The sequence below is a fragment of the Peromyscus eremicus genome, chromosome 9 (genome assembly GCF_949786415.1).
Source record: "Peromyscus eremicus chromosome 9, PerEre_H2_v1, whole genome shotgun sequence".
Lineage (NCBI taxonomy): Eukaryota > Metazoa > Chordata > Mammalia > Rodentia > Cricetidae > Peromyscus > Peromyscus eremicus.
In genome coordinates this window covers 68,831,291-68,850,002 of record NC_081425.1, presented here as the reverse complement: position 1 = coordinate 68,850,002, position 18,712 = coordinate 68,831,291, and the positions used below count along the sequence as shown (strand labels likewise).

Genomic DNA, 18,712 nt, shown 5'->3' with positions numbered 1-18,712 from the left:
TTTACTCCTCCTCTGAGGTTCATCTTCTATTTTTCCCTGACACCCAGTCCTTTGTCTCTCACAGAGAATGTGACATTTACATCTGTAAAATCCTAGATGGCCACCAGCATTACTGCTACATCTGCCTCCATTGTCTCCTCCTACTGTCTCTTAGACTCCCTCTTAAAGCCTCTTGGTTTTATGTTACCTATATTCTGTTACCGTATAATTTTCTGCTTCTTTTCATTTTTCAGCCCTCTGCTAAGAACTCTTTTTTTTCTCTAATGTCCTTTTCTATTTCTATGACCAGTGGCATTCCTCCACATATCTATGTATGTATAAACATTAAAAATGTACGAACTGTATATGAGAAAAAACATACAATACTTGCCTTTCTGAAACTCAAAAGGAAGTCATTTTTTAGTGAACCTCTGCCACCAGAGAGCTGAAGTATTTTGATATTCAATCTGAGCTCCTGGCTGCCCTCTAGTGCTTATAAGTTAAGTTGTGAGAATGCATATTGTCAACAGCAGCTATATTTTCTGATCTGAAGTTACAACTTTGTGATAATCATGGCAGGAGGATTCAGAAAGAAGGTTGTGGTGTTTGATCCACTGCTGTCAGATGTGACTGTGATTCATGTAGGAGTGCCAAAGATGATTCCTGGGTTTTCTGGGATGGAGAGCAGAAAATTGCTTAAGTTATGAGGCTCAGCTTTGTTGCCCAAGGTATGGTGTTTTTCTTTGCTAAGTGTATTTGTGTTTATATGCTACCCCTTTTATACTCCAGATATAACCTGGGAGGTAAGAACAAGTCAGTGATGGAGAAGAAGCCACTGTAGGAAACAGGGCACAGTGAGCTCTTGTCATGTTCCACTCTACCTCCACCCTTCCAAAGTAATACAAGGTTTCTGATGGACACCTAGACATGTGATGGAGCACAGACACCAGGGAGAAGCTGGGAAAGCTGTCCTTAGGATGCACTGCCAAGCAGATCTCAGAAGACTCCCCATGGGTTTTGTCTTGTGGGCAGACACTGCAACCTCAGTGAGTGCCTGCTAGTCTTTAGTGGAGGAAACGGTAAGCAGACCCAGCAAGTATCTGAGGCACTGGAGCTACTGTGCTGTGTGATTTCCATGTGTTTTCTTGTTTAGTGCTTACTGGGCATGTCAAAGTCCTTGAAGCTTCCCTCCTTGAACGGCATAGCGACATTCCAGAGACAAAGGTTTGGGTTGAAGTTCTGGACCTGCCACTAGGTGAGGGAAATTTGGCAGACTGCTTCATAATTTCCATGCTTGATTTCCTCATTCCTAGTGTGATTGTTGGTAATATGTACTGCAATGTTCTTTATGGTGGATAATAAAATTACAGCTGCCAATGCTTAGCATCCTGTGCCAAAAGAAAGTGTACAAAGTTATTTAGAGAAGGGGAAGTTGTGTGTGTGAGAAAATGAATACCTTGTCCAGTTCCACAAATTGCCTGTCACAGCAGAGCTTTCCCTGAACTCCTATTTAGAGAATGACATCAAGTCTTATTGGAAACTGAGTTTGCTGACTTAGTGTAAGATACATGTACTTGTCTGCATTCATTTTAAGTTCTGTTTAGTAGAATTCTCCCAAGAGAAGAGATCAAAATTCTAAGAAAATCTCATTTTTTAATTCATTGCGAAAAACAATGTGTTTCTTTATGACATTTTCATCCCCACACATCATTGTTTGTGCATATGTACCTCATCTCCCTCCCTTGTTCCAACCCCGCTCCTGCCAGTCTTCTCTTCCTCCAAGTATTCCCAGTCTACACCCCTCTCTTTCTTGTGTATGCAGCCTACTGAGTCCATTTGTGTCGTCCATATCTACATGTTTTCAGGCATAACACAGTAGGATTGGAAAACCTATGTGAGCATTTGTCTCAGGAGGAATGTGATTCTACTTCTGTTAGCATCTTTGACAATCTGTAGGTCCTCATCTAGGAGTAGAACCATGTGGACTTTCCCCACCCATGTTGCCATGTCGACTGGTGTTAACATGATGTTGGTTTTCTCAGGAAACCAAGTTTTTGAGATTCATGAGGGCATTTCCCTTGAAATGTCTGTAGAAACCTGTGTAGACACAGGCATTTTTTTTGTCCACTAGTTCTTACAGTCTTTCTGCCACCTCTTCCGTGATTCTCTTCATTCTTAGGTGTAGGGGTTACATTGCTGATGTATCAGTTGAATTTGGTATCATATCATCACTTATTCTTTATAGTGTCTAGTTGTGGATTTCCGACCTGTGGGGAACAAGATGTATGCAGATTTGTCTCTGGTGATTGTCATGACTGTTAATAGGTGTAGGGAGGTCCAGCTGATTATGGGTCAGAACATCCTAAAAAGATGGTCTTAACTTGTATAAGAAAGCTAGATGAGTGTAAGTTGACATGCAAGCCAGATAGTAAGCCACGTTCTCCTTTGTCCTTGCTGTATCTCTTTGGCAGTAAAGTGAATTCCCATGCTGGAGGTAATACTGTATGGAATAGAAAGCAGGCTTGATATCAAGTTTCTGCACTGATTCCTGTGGTGATATTTTATTTGTGTACCCCAATAAAGCTTATCTGGAGATCAGAGGGCAGAGCTAGCTAACTATATTAAACATAGAGATTAGGCAGTTGTAGCACATTCCTTTAATCCTAGAATTCATGAGGCAGATATCCCTCCAGATCTCTGTGAATTCAAGGCCACCCTGGGAACAGAGCCAGGTGTAATGGCACATACATTTAATCCCAGCACTAACCATAGAAGTCTGGAGGTCTGTACAGAGAGACAGGAAGTGATAGAGCTGGGTGGAGAGAGAAAGTGATGTATCTGGATAAGGAAAGGAAGTAAGATGGCAGAGCACAGAAGGCATATAGGCATGGGTATACAGCAAGTAGCTCTCTCTTGAGACAGAGGAGTTGATTAGGTGAGGTTGGCTGGCCTGTTCTGTTTCTTTGAACTTTCAGCTTTCACCCCAATATCTGGATCCAGGTTTTTATTAATAAGACCATTTAGCAATTCATGTTACATTTTAGGATTAATGTCAAGTCCTGACTGGAGTAGTCTGTGAGGCTGTATTCTCTGAAGCTGATCTGGATATTGGATCATCTAGAGACCTCTCAGGGGCTCCTGGCTGATCAAACCATATTAGCCTGGAAGCAATCCTCAGGTTCTCATCTTCTGTGGAAACAAAAGCAGAACCTCTTTTCCAAAGTAACATATCCTTAGAAACAAATTTTGAAGACAAGATACCTTTAAAATATACCTATTAGTTTAACTCAGCAGCCTTTATATCAAATGTCTCCAGTTAAAAAAATCCAAAGACAATATAATCTAGACTCTTGTGTGATTTCCATCTTTACATGGCTTATTATATTACTTTTCCTGTCTCTTTAAACACTTTATTTTTTCAAAACTATCTATTTCTTTATATAACTGTCAACCCTTCTTTTTCCTCTCTCTTCCAAATCTACATACATTTTTACACACTTGTAAACTGTTTGGAGGTTTATTCCATCTGAATCTGTCTTATTGTGAATCTACAATGCTTTTCTGATCATTGCTTTAAACTGCAGCATGGTTAGGACTGAAACAGCAGCTTTGGCTACTGACTCACCCACCTCAGCTTCCCAACATGGCAGAGGTACATTTACAGCCAGCTCTGGGAGGAACCATACTTACCATTGACTCTGGGAAACCATAGGTCTATGTTTCCATCCAACAGACTGTAGCTCAGAAACTTATTTATTTATTTATTTATTTATTTATTTGTTTGTTTGTTTGTTTGTTTGTTTATTGTTCCATACTAGCAAAAGGTAAATCTACCCCATAGCCTGCTGAATGGCTTGGAGATGCCACTGTGTACCATGGCAGGAATCTGTCATATCACTTAGCTTAATGGTGGCTGGTGGCCAGCACCATCTCACAGGCAGCTGTAAGGAAATGAGTCTCTGAGCTGCTGCTGCCATGAGACTGTGAGACTAGGAAGCCCAGTGTGGCTCTGTTTCTATATGTTCAGAATCTTTAAGCTTTCTTAGCTCTATGTGGATTAATGCCACACTTTGGGTGCCAAAATGTAGCTGGAAGTTTTTCTGTGTCCTACCTGGTCCTACAGCCACTTGGATCCAAGTAAACATACAGAGGTTTATATTAATTACAAACTGGATGGCCTATAGCTTAATTTGCTTGCTAGCTAGTTCTATCATATTAAATTAATCCATTTCTATTAATCTATGTTTTGCCATATAGCTGTGATGTTACCAGTCTGCTGGCATGTTTTTCCTTGGGTAGCAGGCTCACATCTCCCTGCCTCTGCCTTTCTTCTTCCTGTTTCTCTCCTTGGATTTCCTGCCCACCACTAAGCTACCTTGCCATAGGCCAAAGCAGCTTAATTCTTAACTAATGGGAACAACATATATTCATAGCAAAATACAGAAAAACATCCCATAGTAGTCAATCATTTGATATTTGGAACTCACTCATGATTTTCTGAACTCCAACAGGCTTGAACATTTCCAGTTCTCTTAGTACATATACCTTCTCTTGTAGGCTTAAGCTAATTCCACTCTACTTGTTGGTTGTCCCACAGTCCTAGCGTCTTCAATATGCTTGAATCTCCACTGCTATTGAGGCTGCACTTTCATTAATGACCTCTCCTGCTTCTCACCATGACTCTTTTAATCCTGGGACCTCTCTGAGAGTGTGTCTACTTTTACATTATTGTCATGCTATTTTAATTATTATGGTTTTGTAGTATATTTTGAAGTCCATAATGGTGATAACCTCCCTCAGTATTCTTGTTACTTAGGTGTGCTTTGGCCTTCTTTGGTCTTTTGTACCTCCATATACATTTTTAGGTTGTTTTTCTTTCTATGTCTGTGAAAAATAGTCTTGAAATTCTGTTCATGGTTCACATGAATTAATCATGTAAAAATGGCTTTTCTGTCAAAAAGCAGTATGTAGATATGATACAATCACAGTAAAAATTCCTGTTATATTCTTAAGTAGTTTCTCTTTCCTTCTCTAACAGTGCTAGTGATCAATGTCTTGTATTGAGCTATTTGATAAATTTTTAATTAATTTTTCTCAGGTATAGTTTCATCCTACTACATAGAGATATCTATTTTTTTTCCCAGCATCATTTACTGAAAGTGAATTTTCACCGTAGCATTGCTATGCTTATATTGCTTTATGAGTCCTCAAGCATAACCACATTGGTCTATGTGTCTCTTTCATTAGAGTAAAATATTTTGTTCCCAATATGGTGTCTATAATTAGATACCAGAAATTGTGAAATCTCCTGCCTTACTATTTCTACTTGGGATTAGCTTTGACTATTCTGTATATTTTGTGATTCCCTATGCTATTAATGCTTTTATATCTATGTAAATTATAGTAGTGGGATTTTGATATTGATATTACTGAATCTTTACAATGCCCTAGGAAAAAGGAACCCCATGGACACACGACTCAAGGATCAAATGAAATCAGACTGTGTCCTGGACTACCCCAGCCCAGTGGATGCCACAGCCTGTCACCTATACACTGGGCCTCCTGGTATTTATTTAATGTATTATCCTGTCCCAAAGCCAGAAGAAGCAGGGGGTAAAAAGAGAGTTATCCAGGGCTTCATGAGCACCCTCAGTGGGCTTGGAGCTGTAGATTAGCTCTTAAGAAGTTCCAAGGAGCCAGGCGGTGGTGGCGCACGCCTTTAATCCCAGCACTCGGGAGGCAGAGCCAGGTGGATCTCTGTGAGTTCGAGGCCAGCCTGGGCTACCAAGTGAGTTCCAGGAAAGGCGCAAAGCTACACAGAGAAACCCTGTCTCAAAAAAAACAAACAAACAAACAAAAAAACAACAAAAAAAAAGAAGTTCCAAGGTGTCTGTGTCACATTCTAAGCCCACCAGAAACCTATGATAACATATGAAAAGGCTTACTCACAGCTGCAAAGAAGGCACCTTGGCTTCAGGGCCCTCAGCCATGTGCTTTCAGAAGCCCAGAGATAATTGCTACTTTTACAACCACTCAGGTATTGTAGGGATTCTTAAATCACTTGCTTGGTGCTTCAGACTCTTCTATTGGAGAAGCCATGCAGGGGTAGAACATAGTCACCAGTCCCAAAGCCATCCTCACTGACAGCCCAGGACATCCAAAACTGGCAGGAAGGGCAGTCTCTGCCCTGATCCACTGGTTCTAATAGCTCTCAGGCTGAACTGGAGACCAGTGTGCCACCCATGGCTGGAATGCCAGAAACTTTAGGGGTCACTGGAAGACAACAGCACTCAGTGCCTCAGCCCTGTTAGTGGTTGTGATATAAAGCATGACTAACTCTGGCTTTGCAAGGACACTCTCCTTTCCCTATTATTACTGGTACACAATGTAAAGGACTCTAGTGGCATCAAAGTGCAGTGATAGTATTGAAATCTCATTAATTCCTCTGTGCCTCCTTCCACACTCAAAATGAAAGCAGAGGGTCCCAAGCACAAAGGCTATATAGCTTTGTCACTTCCTGACTCTGTCTAACTATCAAAATCCTTGCTATGGGTCAGCCCTTTAGGAACCCAGAGAAGCAAGATAGTTCTATTTTCTTCCAGGAGTTTCCAATTCCTGAGTCTTAGTCCTGGAGTGCTCAAGGCCATCATATCCAGAAAGCTCCCAAGTTCCTTCCCTGAACTCACTGTGTCTTCTCCAGGAACATTTATTTCTCCATGTTTTCCAGTGACACCTAGGGCCAACTTCCTTCTTCTTCCCTCTGAATTCTCCTCACTGTCCATTCTCTCTCCCAAGTAGATGCCTTAGTCTTAACAACATGCCTATAGGCAGACCTTATAGGCACTGAACAAATGTCCTAAGGTCACTTGGTATTGCCACAATACTAGTGACATCACAGGGGATTCCTAGAGCTCTCCAGGATACAATGGAATTCCAGAGAATGGACTGCTGATGCCATGGGGCACAGCTTTTGCGTTCTTGCTAGTTAGTTCTCCCTGTACTGACCAGAAGCTGAGGTTTCCTTTCCAGGAGTCTCTCCTGTGACACTGGGGCTTCATTAGAATCTTTTCACTACTTCACCCATGGGGAGTTGAATGCTCACTTTATAAGCACTGCCCAAGAATGGTCCTTCCCCTCCTTAACATCCATATTCAATAATATGAGAAACAAAGCACGCCAAGAACTTAGGTCAGGATGATATGGAGGATGAGGATTGAGTCTTCTGGAGTGAACAAGCAACTGGGGAAGACTAAGGTCAAGGGAAGGAGGCCATTGAGAATTTGTAAGTGGGCTGAGACTGTTATGAGAACCAGACTGCTCTAGACTGTCGTCTCTACATGCCTGGTGTATTAGTCAGAGCTCTCTAGATTAACAGAAGTTATAGAAATGAATATATAGTGGAAGGGGATTTGGTACAATGGCTTACAGGCTATTGCTCTAGCCAATCCAACAATGGTTGGCTATGAATGGAATGTCCAAGAATCAAGTAGTGTCTCAGTACACAAGACTGGATGTCTCAGCTGTCTGCAGTATATGCTATAATCTTAGAGAAGTAGGCTCTAATGCCAGTGCATTAGATGGATGTGCTAACAAGTGAGAGAAAGCAGAGAAAGTATAAAAGTTTCCTTCTTATATAGGCTTCTAGCAGAAGGAGTGGTTCAAATTACATCTGGATTAAAGATCTGAATTAAGGGTGTGACTTCCTAACTCAAAGATCCAGACTAAAGTAGTTCTTCCTACTTCAAATTAAGCAAAAATGGCCCACAGGTGTGCCCTCTATTTGGGGGTTTTAACTAATCCCAGATGTAGTCACATTGAAACCAATAATAGCTATTAAAGTCTTAATCCCATCTACTAACATTCTTGAGGAAATCGCTCCATTAGATATTGAAAGGAAAAAGTGGCATAATCAATAGGTACATGTGAATTAGCTGTAGATCTCATGGCCATGATGACTTTTAGTGACCTCTTTAGTTTCTTGCATAAGAGGGAGCAGCTAGAAACCCAGTAACTTAAGAATCATCTTTCTATAACTGAAGATTTGAAATTCAAATAATTATGGTATGTCTGGTAGTAACTATGGTGTTAAAAGGTTTCCTAGGCAGAAAATGGGTACTCTTTCAAGAAAAAGGAAGAAAGGCCTAAAATAGCAAGCACACTGGAACTGTCAGCAAGAGTGGGCGTCTTGGTCATGTAAAATTTGACTTGAACTCCTCCATATCATGTATTGCTCACTCCATACATCTTGTGATGGGAAAAAACTCCTTCCTAAATCAGGAGAAATTGGGAGGACTTCTGTGTGGTCTTCATTGTAAACAACACCTAGATCCTCCTATTGCTCTCAAAGCAAAAAGGGTTTATTAGGATTTGAAGTTTCTCTGAGGGTCAGAGAAGTAGGATTTGAGACAAAGGTACCAGGAAACAAATTATAATCCAGAGCCAAATCATACTCCAGAGATGACTCCACAGACACTACTCTGAGTGTTAAAGCTCTGGAGGGGAAGGTAACCTGACTGTTTGGGAAGTCAGGCTGTAGCTGGGGCTGCTAGGACAGCTCTGGCAGCTGGAGCCTCAGTGGGACAGCTCCACTTGGAGGAAAAAATATCCTGACTGTTCAGGAAGCCAGGCTATAGCTGGAGCTGCTAGGTCTGTCTGGAGGGTGGAGCCACAATAGGACAGATCAGTTATGCAGGGAAAGGTATCCTGACTGTTCATGAAGCCAGGCTATAGCTGGAGCTGGGGTGTGGTGGGGAATGGTCTCCCTGCAGGATATAGCAATCCTGCTCCTCTGCTGGAGAAAGTCATTACAGCTGAGCTTTGCTCCACCCTGCCCCCTCAAGGAGGCTTCCCAGCAAAGCTCTACTGTTGCTTCTCTCTGGCCTAAGATGTTGAATGCCCTCCATGGCTCCTTTATCCTCTTTTGTTTTATTATTTTCACCATCCTCTTCCTTTTGGTTAATTTTGCTAAAGGTGTGCCCATCTTTTAATGCTTTAAAATAACCAACTCTTTGTTGCACACATCTTTATATTTTTGTTTTTATTTCACAGTTTTCATCCATGATTGATGAGACATCTCTATCACACCCTTTCTACAAGACTCGAAGCCCATCATGGAAGATGGGGCATAAAAATTGGAAGAGCCAAAAGTCAGGGAGGATTAGAGCAAACAGTGTCTTCTGGTCATGACAAGAACACTCCACTCATGACTCATAGCAGCTGTGATCACTTGTAGAATATCAAACTGGTCAATATTCAAGCATGGAGTGGGAAGGGTTCATGAGCCACTGCTCTGTACTGATGACCTATGAATGAATAATGGCTTTTGGCAGAGAGTCAGTTTTCTTTAAGAGTCTGCCCCTGGGCTTATAAAAAGTAATATCCTGAAGAAGACACAAAGTTGGGCATAAGAAATGTGGGGGCAAATTTGGGGAGAATAAATGGGAGGAGGTGGGGGATAAATATGATCAAAATGAATTCTGTGAAATTCTCAAGGAATAAGTAAAAATATTTTGAAGTATATTTACTTAATTTTCGATGTAAAGACTGTATTACTATATAGGGATCTGTTACTAAACAACTTAATGAGTTCTGTTAACTCCAATGTGTCTACCAACTTTGTGGGTTCATCCATAGAGCATTGTCTAATCTGCCACTAATGGTGTTTTATTTCAAATGTCAGCCTACAAAATTGGAAATGAATGTTACCAGACTAATAGAGGGCTAATACCCAAAATATATAAAGAACTAAAAATACTGGACACCAGGGAAAACAAATAACCCAATTAAAAATGAGGTACTGATCTAAATAGAGAAGTTTCAATGAAGGAAATTCAAATGTCTGGGAAACACTTTTAAAAAATGCTCAGTATTCTTAGTCATCAAGGCAATTCAAATCAAAACTATTTTGAGAGTTCATGTTACAAGAGTCAGAATAGATAAGATTAATAAAACAAATGACAGCTCATGTTGGTAGGGATGTGGAGTAAGGGAAACACCCATCAATTGCTGGTGGGAATACAAACTTGTACAGCCACTGCGGAAATCAGTGTGGCAGTTCCTTACTCAACCATTTTCATTGCTTTTCTAGGTCTACTAGGCAGAAATTGGAGACACCCTTGGTGTTCCAAAAACAGATGAATGTATAAAGAAAATGTGGTACATTTACACAATGGGTTATTATTCAGCAGTTTTAAAAGAGAAAGGAAATCATGAAATTCACAGGTAAATGGATAGAGCTAGAAAAAGTTACACTGAGTGAGAAAACCCAGACCCAGAAAGACAAATATGGTAGGTTTTCATTTATATAGATGTTAGCTGTTGAGTCAAAGAATAAGTAAACTACAATCTCTATAACCACATGTTAGGTATAGAGTAAGGGACTAGGAGGAGGGATGGATCTCCATAAAGGGGGAATAGAATAGATTGTTACAGATGGATGAGGAAGGAGTCTGGAACAGGAGGGTCAAATGAGGAGGGAGAGGGAAGAAATAGAGGAACAGATAAAATTAAGGGCCATTTGAGGGACCTTATGGAAACCTAATAGAGTAGAATAATAGTGGCTACACTCGTTTACAGTACCACCAACAGTGAGCAGGTATCCCCCTGTCTCCACACCCATGTCAGCATTAGTGGACATTTTTCTCTTATGTTGTCCTTTTCTCCAGCCATCGTAACTGGAATAAGATGAACCCTTAAAATAATTTTAATATTCATCATTTATATGCTTATGGGTAAGGATGTTGATCATTCAAAATTTTCTTGCAGGGTGGTGGTAGCACATGCCTTTAATCCCAGTGTACCAGAAGCAGGTGGAGATCTGTTAGTTTGAGAACAGCCAAGTCTACAGAGTGAGTTCCATGACAGGCTCCAAAGCTACACAGAGAAACCCTTTCTCTAAAAAACCAAAAACAAAAAAAAATCTCAAATTTGTATTTCTTCTTTTGAAAATAGTTTGCGTATTTAAAATCTCCAATTTTTTAAAATCAGGTTTTCTTTTGTGTTGCTGTTTAGTTCCTGTGTACCTGGTAAGGATGTTTCCCATTCTCTAGGCTGCTTCTTCTCTCAAGTGTGTTCTTTGCTTTTCAGTCTCAAAAAGTCTTGTTTGTTTATTGTTGGTCTTAGGGCTTATGTTAGTTGAGTTCTGTTCAGAATGGCTTTTCTTCTGCCTTGAAGCTGACGCATAGTTCCTACTTTCTCTTCTAACAGTTCAGGACAACTGGTCTTATGCTGAGGCTCTTGATATATTTAGAAGTGAATTTTGTTCAGGGTAAAAGAAATGTATCTACTTATGTTTATTAGTAAGAATCCTACTCGATCACAGTTGATGCAATCTTTTTGAAGTGTTCTTGAGTTCAGTTTGCAAGTGCTATATTGAGAATTTTTTGTATCTTTATGCATTATGAAAATTGGTCTATACCTTTCTCTTTCTGTTAGTTTTTTTTTTTTGGTTTGGGTATCAGTGTAATACTGGATTCATAAAATGATTTTTAAAAAAGTCATTCTCTTATGATTTATGGAATAATTTGTGGAATATTGGTGTTACTTATTTGAAGGTCTGGTAGAACTCTCTGATGAATTAGCCTGGCCTTTGACTTTTCCTAGTTGGAGGACTTTTCTTTTCCTTTCCCTTTCTTTTCTTTTTATTTTTTTTTAAACAGGGTTTATTATGTAGCACTGGCTGTCCTGGCACTCACTGTCTAGACCAGGCTGGCCTCAAACTCACAGATATCCACCTGCTCCTGCTTCCCAAATTCTGTGAATAAAGGCATATGCCAATCTTTCCCTGATAGTTGTGGAATTGTTAATTACTGCTTCCAGTAATTTAATTGATTGTAATGCATCTGTTTCAATGTTTTTACTCCATCTTGATTAACTTTAGGAAGTTATATGCATCTAGAAATTTACCTATTTTCTTTAGATTTTCTAGTGGAAATATAAATGTTTGTAATATATTCTTCTGATTCTCTGAATTCCTTTTTGTCTGTTGTGGTGTTCCCCTTTTCATCTTTAATTTTATTAATTTTGATACTATGACATTTTGGTTAATTTAGGTAACGGCTTGTTAGTATTTCCAAAGTATTATCAAAGAAAGTGCATATTATGACTTAGTCAATTCATTCCATTGACCCAGACAAAGCTACAAGTTTCTCTCCTGGAGGACAGTAATTTCACCAGCCATGTTCTAACTCTAGCAGAAAAACCTTCCCATCTAGAGTCACAGTTGTCATGGACAGCAGAGGCACCCTTACTTCATGTGTTTTCCTGTTGCCTCTGTGCTGCAGAGCATCCACCAAGGGCGATATCTGTACCATCACACATCATCACCAGAGCTGTAGTGGCCATTCAAACTCAGCCTGAGACAATTGCATATGAAGTCTAGGGTGCATTTCATAAACTGGTTTCATAATGAATATTAACAATCCATTCCATTTCCAGCGGATGCCAGATCTAATACATCAACATAGATTAGGAAAAGGAGCAATGTGCTTTGTGAAAGTTTTACTTTGTGAAACAGAGACAGAACAGGTGACAGGTTGTGGACCCTCAGGACATTTGGTTCCTCATTTGGCCTCCAGAGGGCGCTGCTGCACTCACCAGCATTCTTACTTCCATTGAAGATCTTCATCACCTCCTCACATCTCATCCTTCTTGGAGCTGGCTGAGTTTTCAGCAAAGGTATGTGACGAGAATCAGAAATTCAACCCCCTCCAGGCTCGTGTTAGCAGCTTCACCGCTTTCAGCTGAGTAGGACACTTCTCCAGCAGACCCTTCCTCACACCTGTTTTCAAGCTCTTGCTTTCTTCAGCCACTTTCCTGCCTCCCACAAGAGAGCTGCAGCCTTCCCAGTGTTCATCCATGCTTCTGGTGCACCTCCCAGTGCTGGGGGTACACTTCCTCCTGAGTGAGTACAGCTTCCTCGGGGTCTCCGTATCCTGGGATTCTGACTGTCCGCAGTGAAATCCACACTACAGTGACTGACCTAAGATTCCTTTCCAGGAGACTCCAGAGCACAGTCAGTGACTCAGGCTCATGCTCACTGTCACTGAAGAAGCCTCTTTGCAGCTGAGATGCAACTATTCCTCCACGGTGGCCCCTTACCTGCACTGGTATGTGTAGCAGGAATCTTAGAAAGTCTTATTAATAAAACAAACCTGAGACCAGTTATTGGGGTGAACACTGGAAGATCAGAGAGCCAGAACAAGCTACTTTACCTTACCGGATCCTCAGCTGGTCTTGTTTCCTCAGACTGGAAGCCTCTGTGTCCCCATATCCAAATGGCTCTTAGCTGAACTGTGCTGCTAGAAGCCTGAAAGCTTAACCAGCCAAAATGCTTAACCAGGCCAAATGCTTCTAGTTTCTAGTCTCCACGCCTTATATATCTTTCTGCTTTCTACAACCACTCCCTGGGATTAAAGGCTCGATTTCTGTGATTAAAGGCGTGAGTCACCATGCTTGGCTGTATCCTTGAACACATGGATTTCTGCCTCTGGAATGTTAGGATTAAAGGCATGTGCTACTACTGCTTATCTTCTATGTTTAATATTGTGGCTGTTCTGTCTCTGACCCCAGAAAGTTTATTAGCATGCACAATATTTTGGGGAACACAATACCACTTTTCTTTTGCTTGTGGGTACAGGTATGTCTAGTACCCACAGCAGGGGCTGCAGCAGCTCCTTGGGTATTATTCCAGAGACACCCTGGTTCAAGGCTTGAACGGTTTTGAGGCTGAGTTTATCAAGCAGGACTCTTCCTTCCACCTGAAGAAAGCCTCTGTGCACCTAAGTGATTCAGCTCTGGGTGCACAGTGTCTGGGGCTACAGGGGGAGCTGAGCATTAACACCCATGGCAGTGGAGTGCTCAGATTCAAGGTCTCTCCTTAGGTCTTTGAAGGGTCTCTTTCCACTTAGTGACAAGGAGATAGGGAAGTTGGGCAGTCCCAGCTGCCTTTGCATAACTCAGGTCCAGCTACAATATCCACTGTCCTTCTTTGTCTCAGAAGCTCTTTGCTTATTTTGAAAATTAACTAATGGTCAACCACACTTCTGTAGAATGGAGGAGACTGTGTTGTTATCTGTGAAAATCATTTCCAGAGTGGACATTGCTTAGAGCACAACTACCCTAAGTGGCTGACTGTGTCTGCAGGGAAATACCAGAAGCTGGACTTCCATTTGTCATTTAATGTGTTGTCTACACAATATGTGAAAGTATACTCTTCAGGCTGTGGCCTGAGGTTTGCCTTCACTACTGAGCACTTCATACTGATTTTCCTATAAATTCTTCTTTTGGTGCTAAATGTACTGATCAGAATTGGTCATAATATATAAGTATTTCTATTTAGGAAAGGATTTGATGCATTGTTAGTCAATATAGGAATTCACCAGAACCATGGAAGCTTAGAAATCTGAAATAATCATGTCAGTTCTAGCAGCCACTATCAATAAAACAGGAGAAGAGTGAATTAGAGATCACTGGTGTTTTTCCAAAGAATTCTTCACAGTTGTAAAAATCCTATCTAAGCCTGGCGGTGGTGGCGCACGCCTTTAATCCCAGCACTTGGGAGGCAGAGCCAGGCGGATCTCTGTGAGTTCGAGGCCTGCCTGGGCTACCAAGTGAGTTCCAGGAAAGGCGCAAAGCTACACAGAGAAAAAAAAGAAAGAAAAAAAATCCTATCTAATTTTTTTTTGCCATCTCAGATTCTTCACATCCACTTGAGAATTTGTGGTATGAGATTCCCTCAGCATCTTTTATTACTACACATTGCTTTCACCCTGTCTTATGTCATTTTAATACTAGAACATCAAAGATAAGTTTTTTTTTATTCTAACATAGCAGTGCCCTGATGAAAATAAAGGCAAGAGTTGCAGTGGTCATTAGGGCTCACTGGCTCCAGTATGGAATTTTAGTTCCTTCTCCCTGTATTTGGGAGAATTGTAGAAGATTTTATGCTTCTGTGCTTACAGCCTAGGAGGATGACAACTGTCAAGATAAAAAGGAAAAAGAAGAAATAGTGTTCTAGCTGATGCTTGGCTAAACAAAGGAAATGTGTAGATGACATGGAGCCATGGGCACCTGATTTCCAGTACACACATAAACAGCTGGGCATGGAGGCTGTGCTGGGGAGGTGAGGATAGACAGATCCCTAGAGCCTACTACTCAGCCAGCATAGCCTAAGCATGAGCTCCAGGTGTCAGAGAGAGGGCTTGTCCCCAGTAAACAAGGTGGACAGCTCCTAATAATGACATCCAAGGTTGACTTCTGGCCTCCACATTCATGGGCACACATGTGTGCTCAAATACACTTATTGACATACACACAAGCAAGCTGGTCATACCTGAGGAACAACATACAATATTTTCTTCTGGTTTCTACACATACATATACACATGCACCTACTTATATACATATGTGCTTATCCACGCTCCCACACTTGCACCCATACAGACAGGAGCTCATTCACATACACATGTACACATGAATATTTTGATACAGAACACAAACAGAATTTATCTGAAGAGTCTAATATCAAGTGACTAATCTTATGCATTACTCTGTAAGTTTCTTACTTTTGATTTTCTTTATAATGAAATGAGAAGGCAGGGGTATTTATAAACAATCTAAAGACACAATACCTATGTCCCCCCAGGAATTTTCATGCATACCTTTCAAATCAACTCAAATGAGCTCCACATGTCAGGGAGAGGGCTTGTCCCCAGTAAACAAGGTGGACAGCTCCTAATAATGACATCCAAGGTTGACTTCTGGCCTCCACATTCATGGGCACACATGAGTGCTCAAATACACTTATTGACATACACACAAGCAAGCTGGTCATACCTGAGGAAAATAGCATTTCCTGCAGGCAATAACTTTTTCCACTTTTGTTACTGCACACTTCATTGTAGGATACTTCTACAATGGTAGGTTCTCATATGGTTTTTCAAATATTCTTTAGTGTTAGTTGTCCCTCCTTTTCCTTTCTCTTCCATCCTCTCCCTATTTAATCCTCCTATTCTATTTTTTTCCTTTGTCCCTCCATAACACTATCTTCTATTTCTTATTTCTTGGGTGACATTCTACTACCTCCTAGTCCCCTTCCAGTAACTGACTTTTGTGATTATTGGGATTATAGCATGCCTATCAATAGCTTAAAAGCTAATGTCCACATATAAGAGAAAACATACAATATTTGTCTTTTTGGGTCGAGGTTACCTCACCCAGGTTGATTTTTCTTTTTAGCTCAACCGAATTACCTTCAAATTTCATAATTTCAGTATTTTAACAGTGGAATAGTATTCCATTGTGTAAATGTACTACACTGTCATCATCTGTTCATCAGTTGATAGACATCTAGGATGTTTCCAATTCCTGTGTATCTGAATAGGGCTGCAAAGAACATGGATGAGCAAGCACCTCTGTCATAAGGTGTACAGTTCTTTGGTTATATGTCCAAGAGTGGTACAACTGAATCTTGGGGTAGATCTATTCCCAGTTTCCCAAGGAATTACCACATTGATTTCATGGTTGCTGTACAAGTCTGCACTACCATCAAAATGAATAAGTGTTTCCATTTCCCCATATCCTCACCAACATGTTACATCACTAATTTTATTGTACTTGGCCATTCTGACATGGGTAAGATGATACCTACCTTTACATGTACAGATCTAAAAGACTGATATATGCCTTATTATTAAGATCAGGGAGGAGGCACAGGGTAACATCCATCCTCAGCTCAGTTCCTGTCCACCAGGGGGTGCAGTTTCCTAACACAGGCTCATTTCCTGCATGATTTTTATCTAAGCAAACTCATCCTTTCTCTGAGTTAACATTTCACGCTAAGCATCAAGACCATCCTCTAGATGACATTAAAGATGAACTCTTCTCCAGGCTTCGTGACTGCGATACTCCTCTTACTCGGTAAGTAAAGAGATGTAAACAGCAAAGCCTTTAGCTGTAAGTTATCTAAGAGCATTATCCTCGGGGTGACACAGAACTCACTCTCCCTCTCTCTCCCTTCCTCGTACTCTAGGAAGGACCCAGGGAGACTCTGTGACTCAAACAGGAGGCCAAGTGACCATCTCAGAAGGCGGGTTCCTGAAAATAAATTGCACGTATTCAATCACAACCATAGCATCCCCTACTCTTTTCTGGTATGTTCGATATCCTGAAGAAAGTCTACAGCTCCTCCTGAAAGTCCTTACAGCTGGCGCGAAGGGAAGCAGCAGAGGTTTTGAAGCTACACACGATAAAGGATCCACTTCCTTCCACTTGCAGAAAGCCTCGGTCCAAGAGTCAGACTCGGCTGTGTACTACTGTGTTCTGGGTGACACAGTGGTGGAAACCGCAGGGGGAGCTGAGCACAAACTGAGAGGCAACAGGTGGTCCGACTGCTGAGCACCTGCCTCTGAAATCCCTCTGGCTTCAGCACACCCTGTGGTGTGTGGACTCACAATCTCTGTTGGTGAAAATCTCATAAATGTTCTCATGCCAGGCCACAAACTTCACAAACCATTAGAATAATGAAGGGCTGGATCTTAAGTTATTTTTCTGCAGTGCTGGGAATCAACCCAGAGCCTTGTACAAGCTGGTGACACAGTAGCAAATAGAACAGGGGAAAAGTCACATTCTGAAGGAATTTCATTTTAGGTTCAGACTAAGTTCAGACTAGTCATCACCACTAGCCTCTGCCATAAATCATTTCAATTCAAACCTTGAAAAATCATTAGGCATCTGCTTTCAGATGAGAAAAGTAAACATTACCTGTTCTGTCTAATGTCCTATGTAGAGCTAGAATTAAACTGATGCCCTAATAGAATCTAAATGACACTCCACTGTGTTTCTATGGATACATAAAAATTTACATCCTGGATCACATTGCCAGCAGTGAAAAGGAACTGAAAAATGTTTACCCAAAGGTTTTGAGCAAGTCCAGCTCTCACCTCAAGATGGCAGTGTTTGCATTGGTCCTGTCTCCAGGAGCTGAGGTGTGTATCAGGTCTCTGATTGGCTGGCTGTACTTCCTGAGCCTTCCTTTATGTTAATGTTTCTATTTCATCAGAAACAGCTGGTGAAGTAGGCAGCAGCTTTCAGAGCAGACTTCTGCAGAACAACAATGGAGAATCACTGGGTGGTTTTATGGCTGTATTTACAGTGTAAGTTAGAGGAGGTTTTAGGGGGTCACAGGAAGTCAAAAAACATTTTCTTAGGATTTGGGGAAAAGATGTAATTCCTTGGGATACATGGAGGGAACAAAATAGGCCTATTCCTAGACTACCTGAGATTCATGTGGAGAGTAAAGAAGGATATGAACGAACTAAAAGTACAAAGTGTGGATGATTGATTTCTGGAATTTCACACTCTTTTCTGAATAGGGGTTGCTGGCAAGACCCAAGTGGAGCAGAGTCCCCAGTCCCTGACTGTCCTGGAGGGAGAGAACTGCGTCCTTCATTGCAATTACACTGTGAGCCCCGCTAACAACTTAAGGTGGTACCGACAAGACACAGGCAGAGGTCTTGTGTCCCTGGCAGTAATGGCTTATACAGAGAACAAAAAGTCAAATGGAAGATACTTAGCAACTGTGAATACAAATGCTCAGCACAGCACCCTGCACATCACAGCCTCCCAGCTCGAGGACACTGCCTCCTACATCTGTGTGGTGGGAGCACCATGCTCCACAGATACTTGCAGCCAGTACCAAAACCTGCTCCTGGAGGCTTCAAGGAGGCAGAGGTGA

The 18,712-nt window shown here is 41.2% G+C and overlaps 1 long non-coding RNA gene and 1 gene segment (V, D, J or C); one reads left to right on the top strand and one right to left on the bottom strand.

Annotated features, from left to right (window-relative positions):
* Nucleotides 1-375: 375 nt before the first annotated feature.
* LOC131919453 (uncharacterized) lies at nt 376-6,848 on the bottom strand. The gene is made up of 3 exons (XR_009381255.1): nt 6,666-6,848; nt 1,140-1,367; nt 376-651 (listed from the first exon to the last, which is right to left on the bottom strand). It is a non-coding gene; the product is annotated as an uncharacterized LOC131919453 (long non-coding RNA).
* A 10,002-nt stretch (nt 6,849-16,850) lies between these two features.
* Nucleotides 16,851-18,712, top strand: LOC131918990 (T cell receptor alpha variable 10-like). The segment is given in 2 exon segments: nt 16,851-16,896; nt 18,351-18,712. Coding segments are annotated over 2 exon segments (408 nt in total).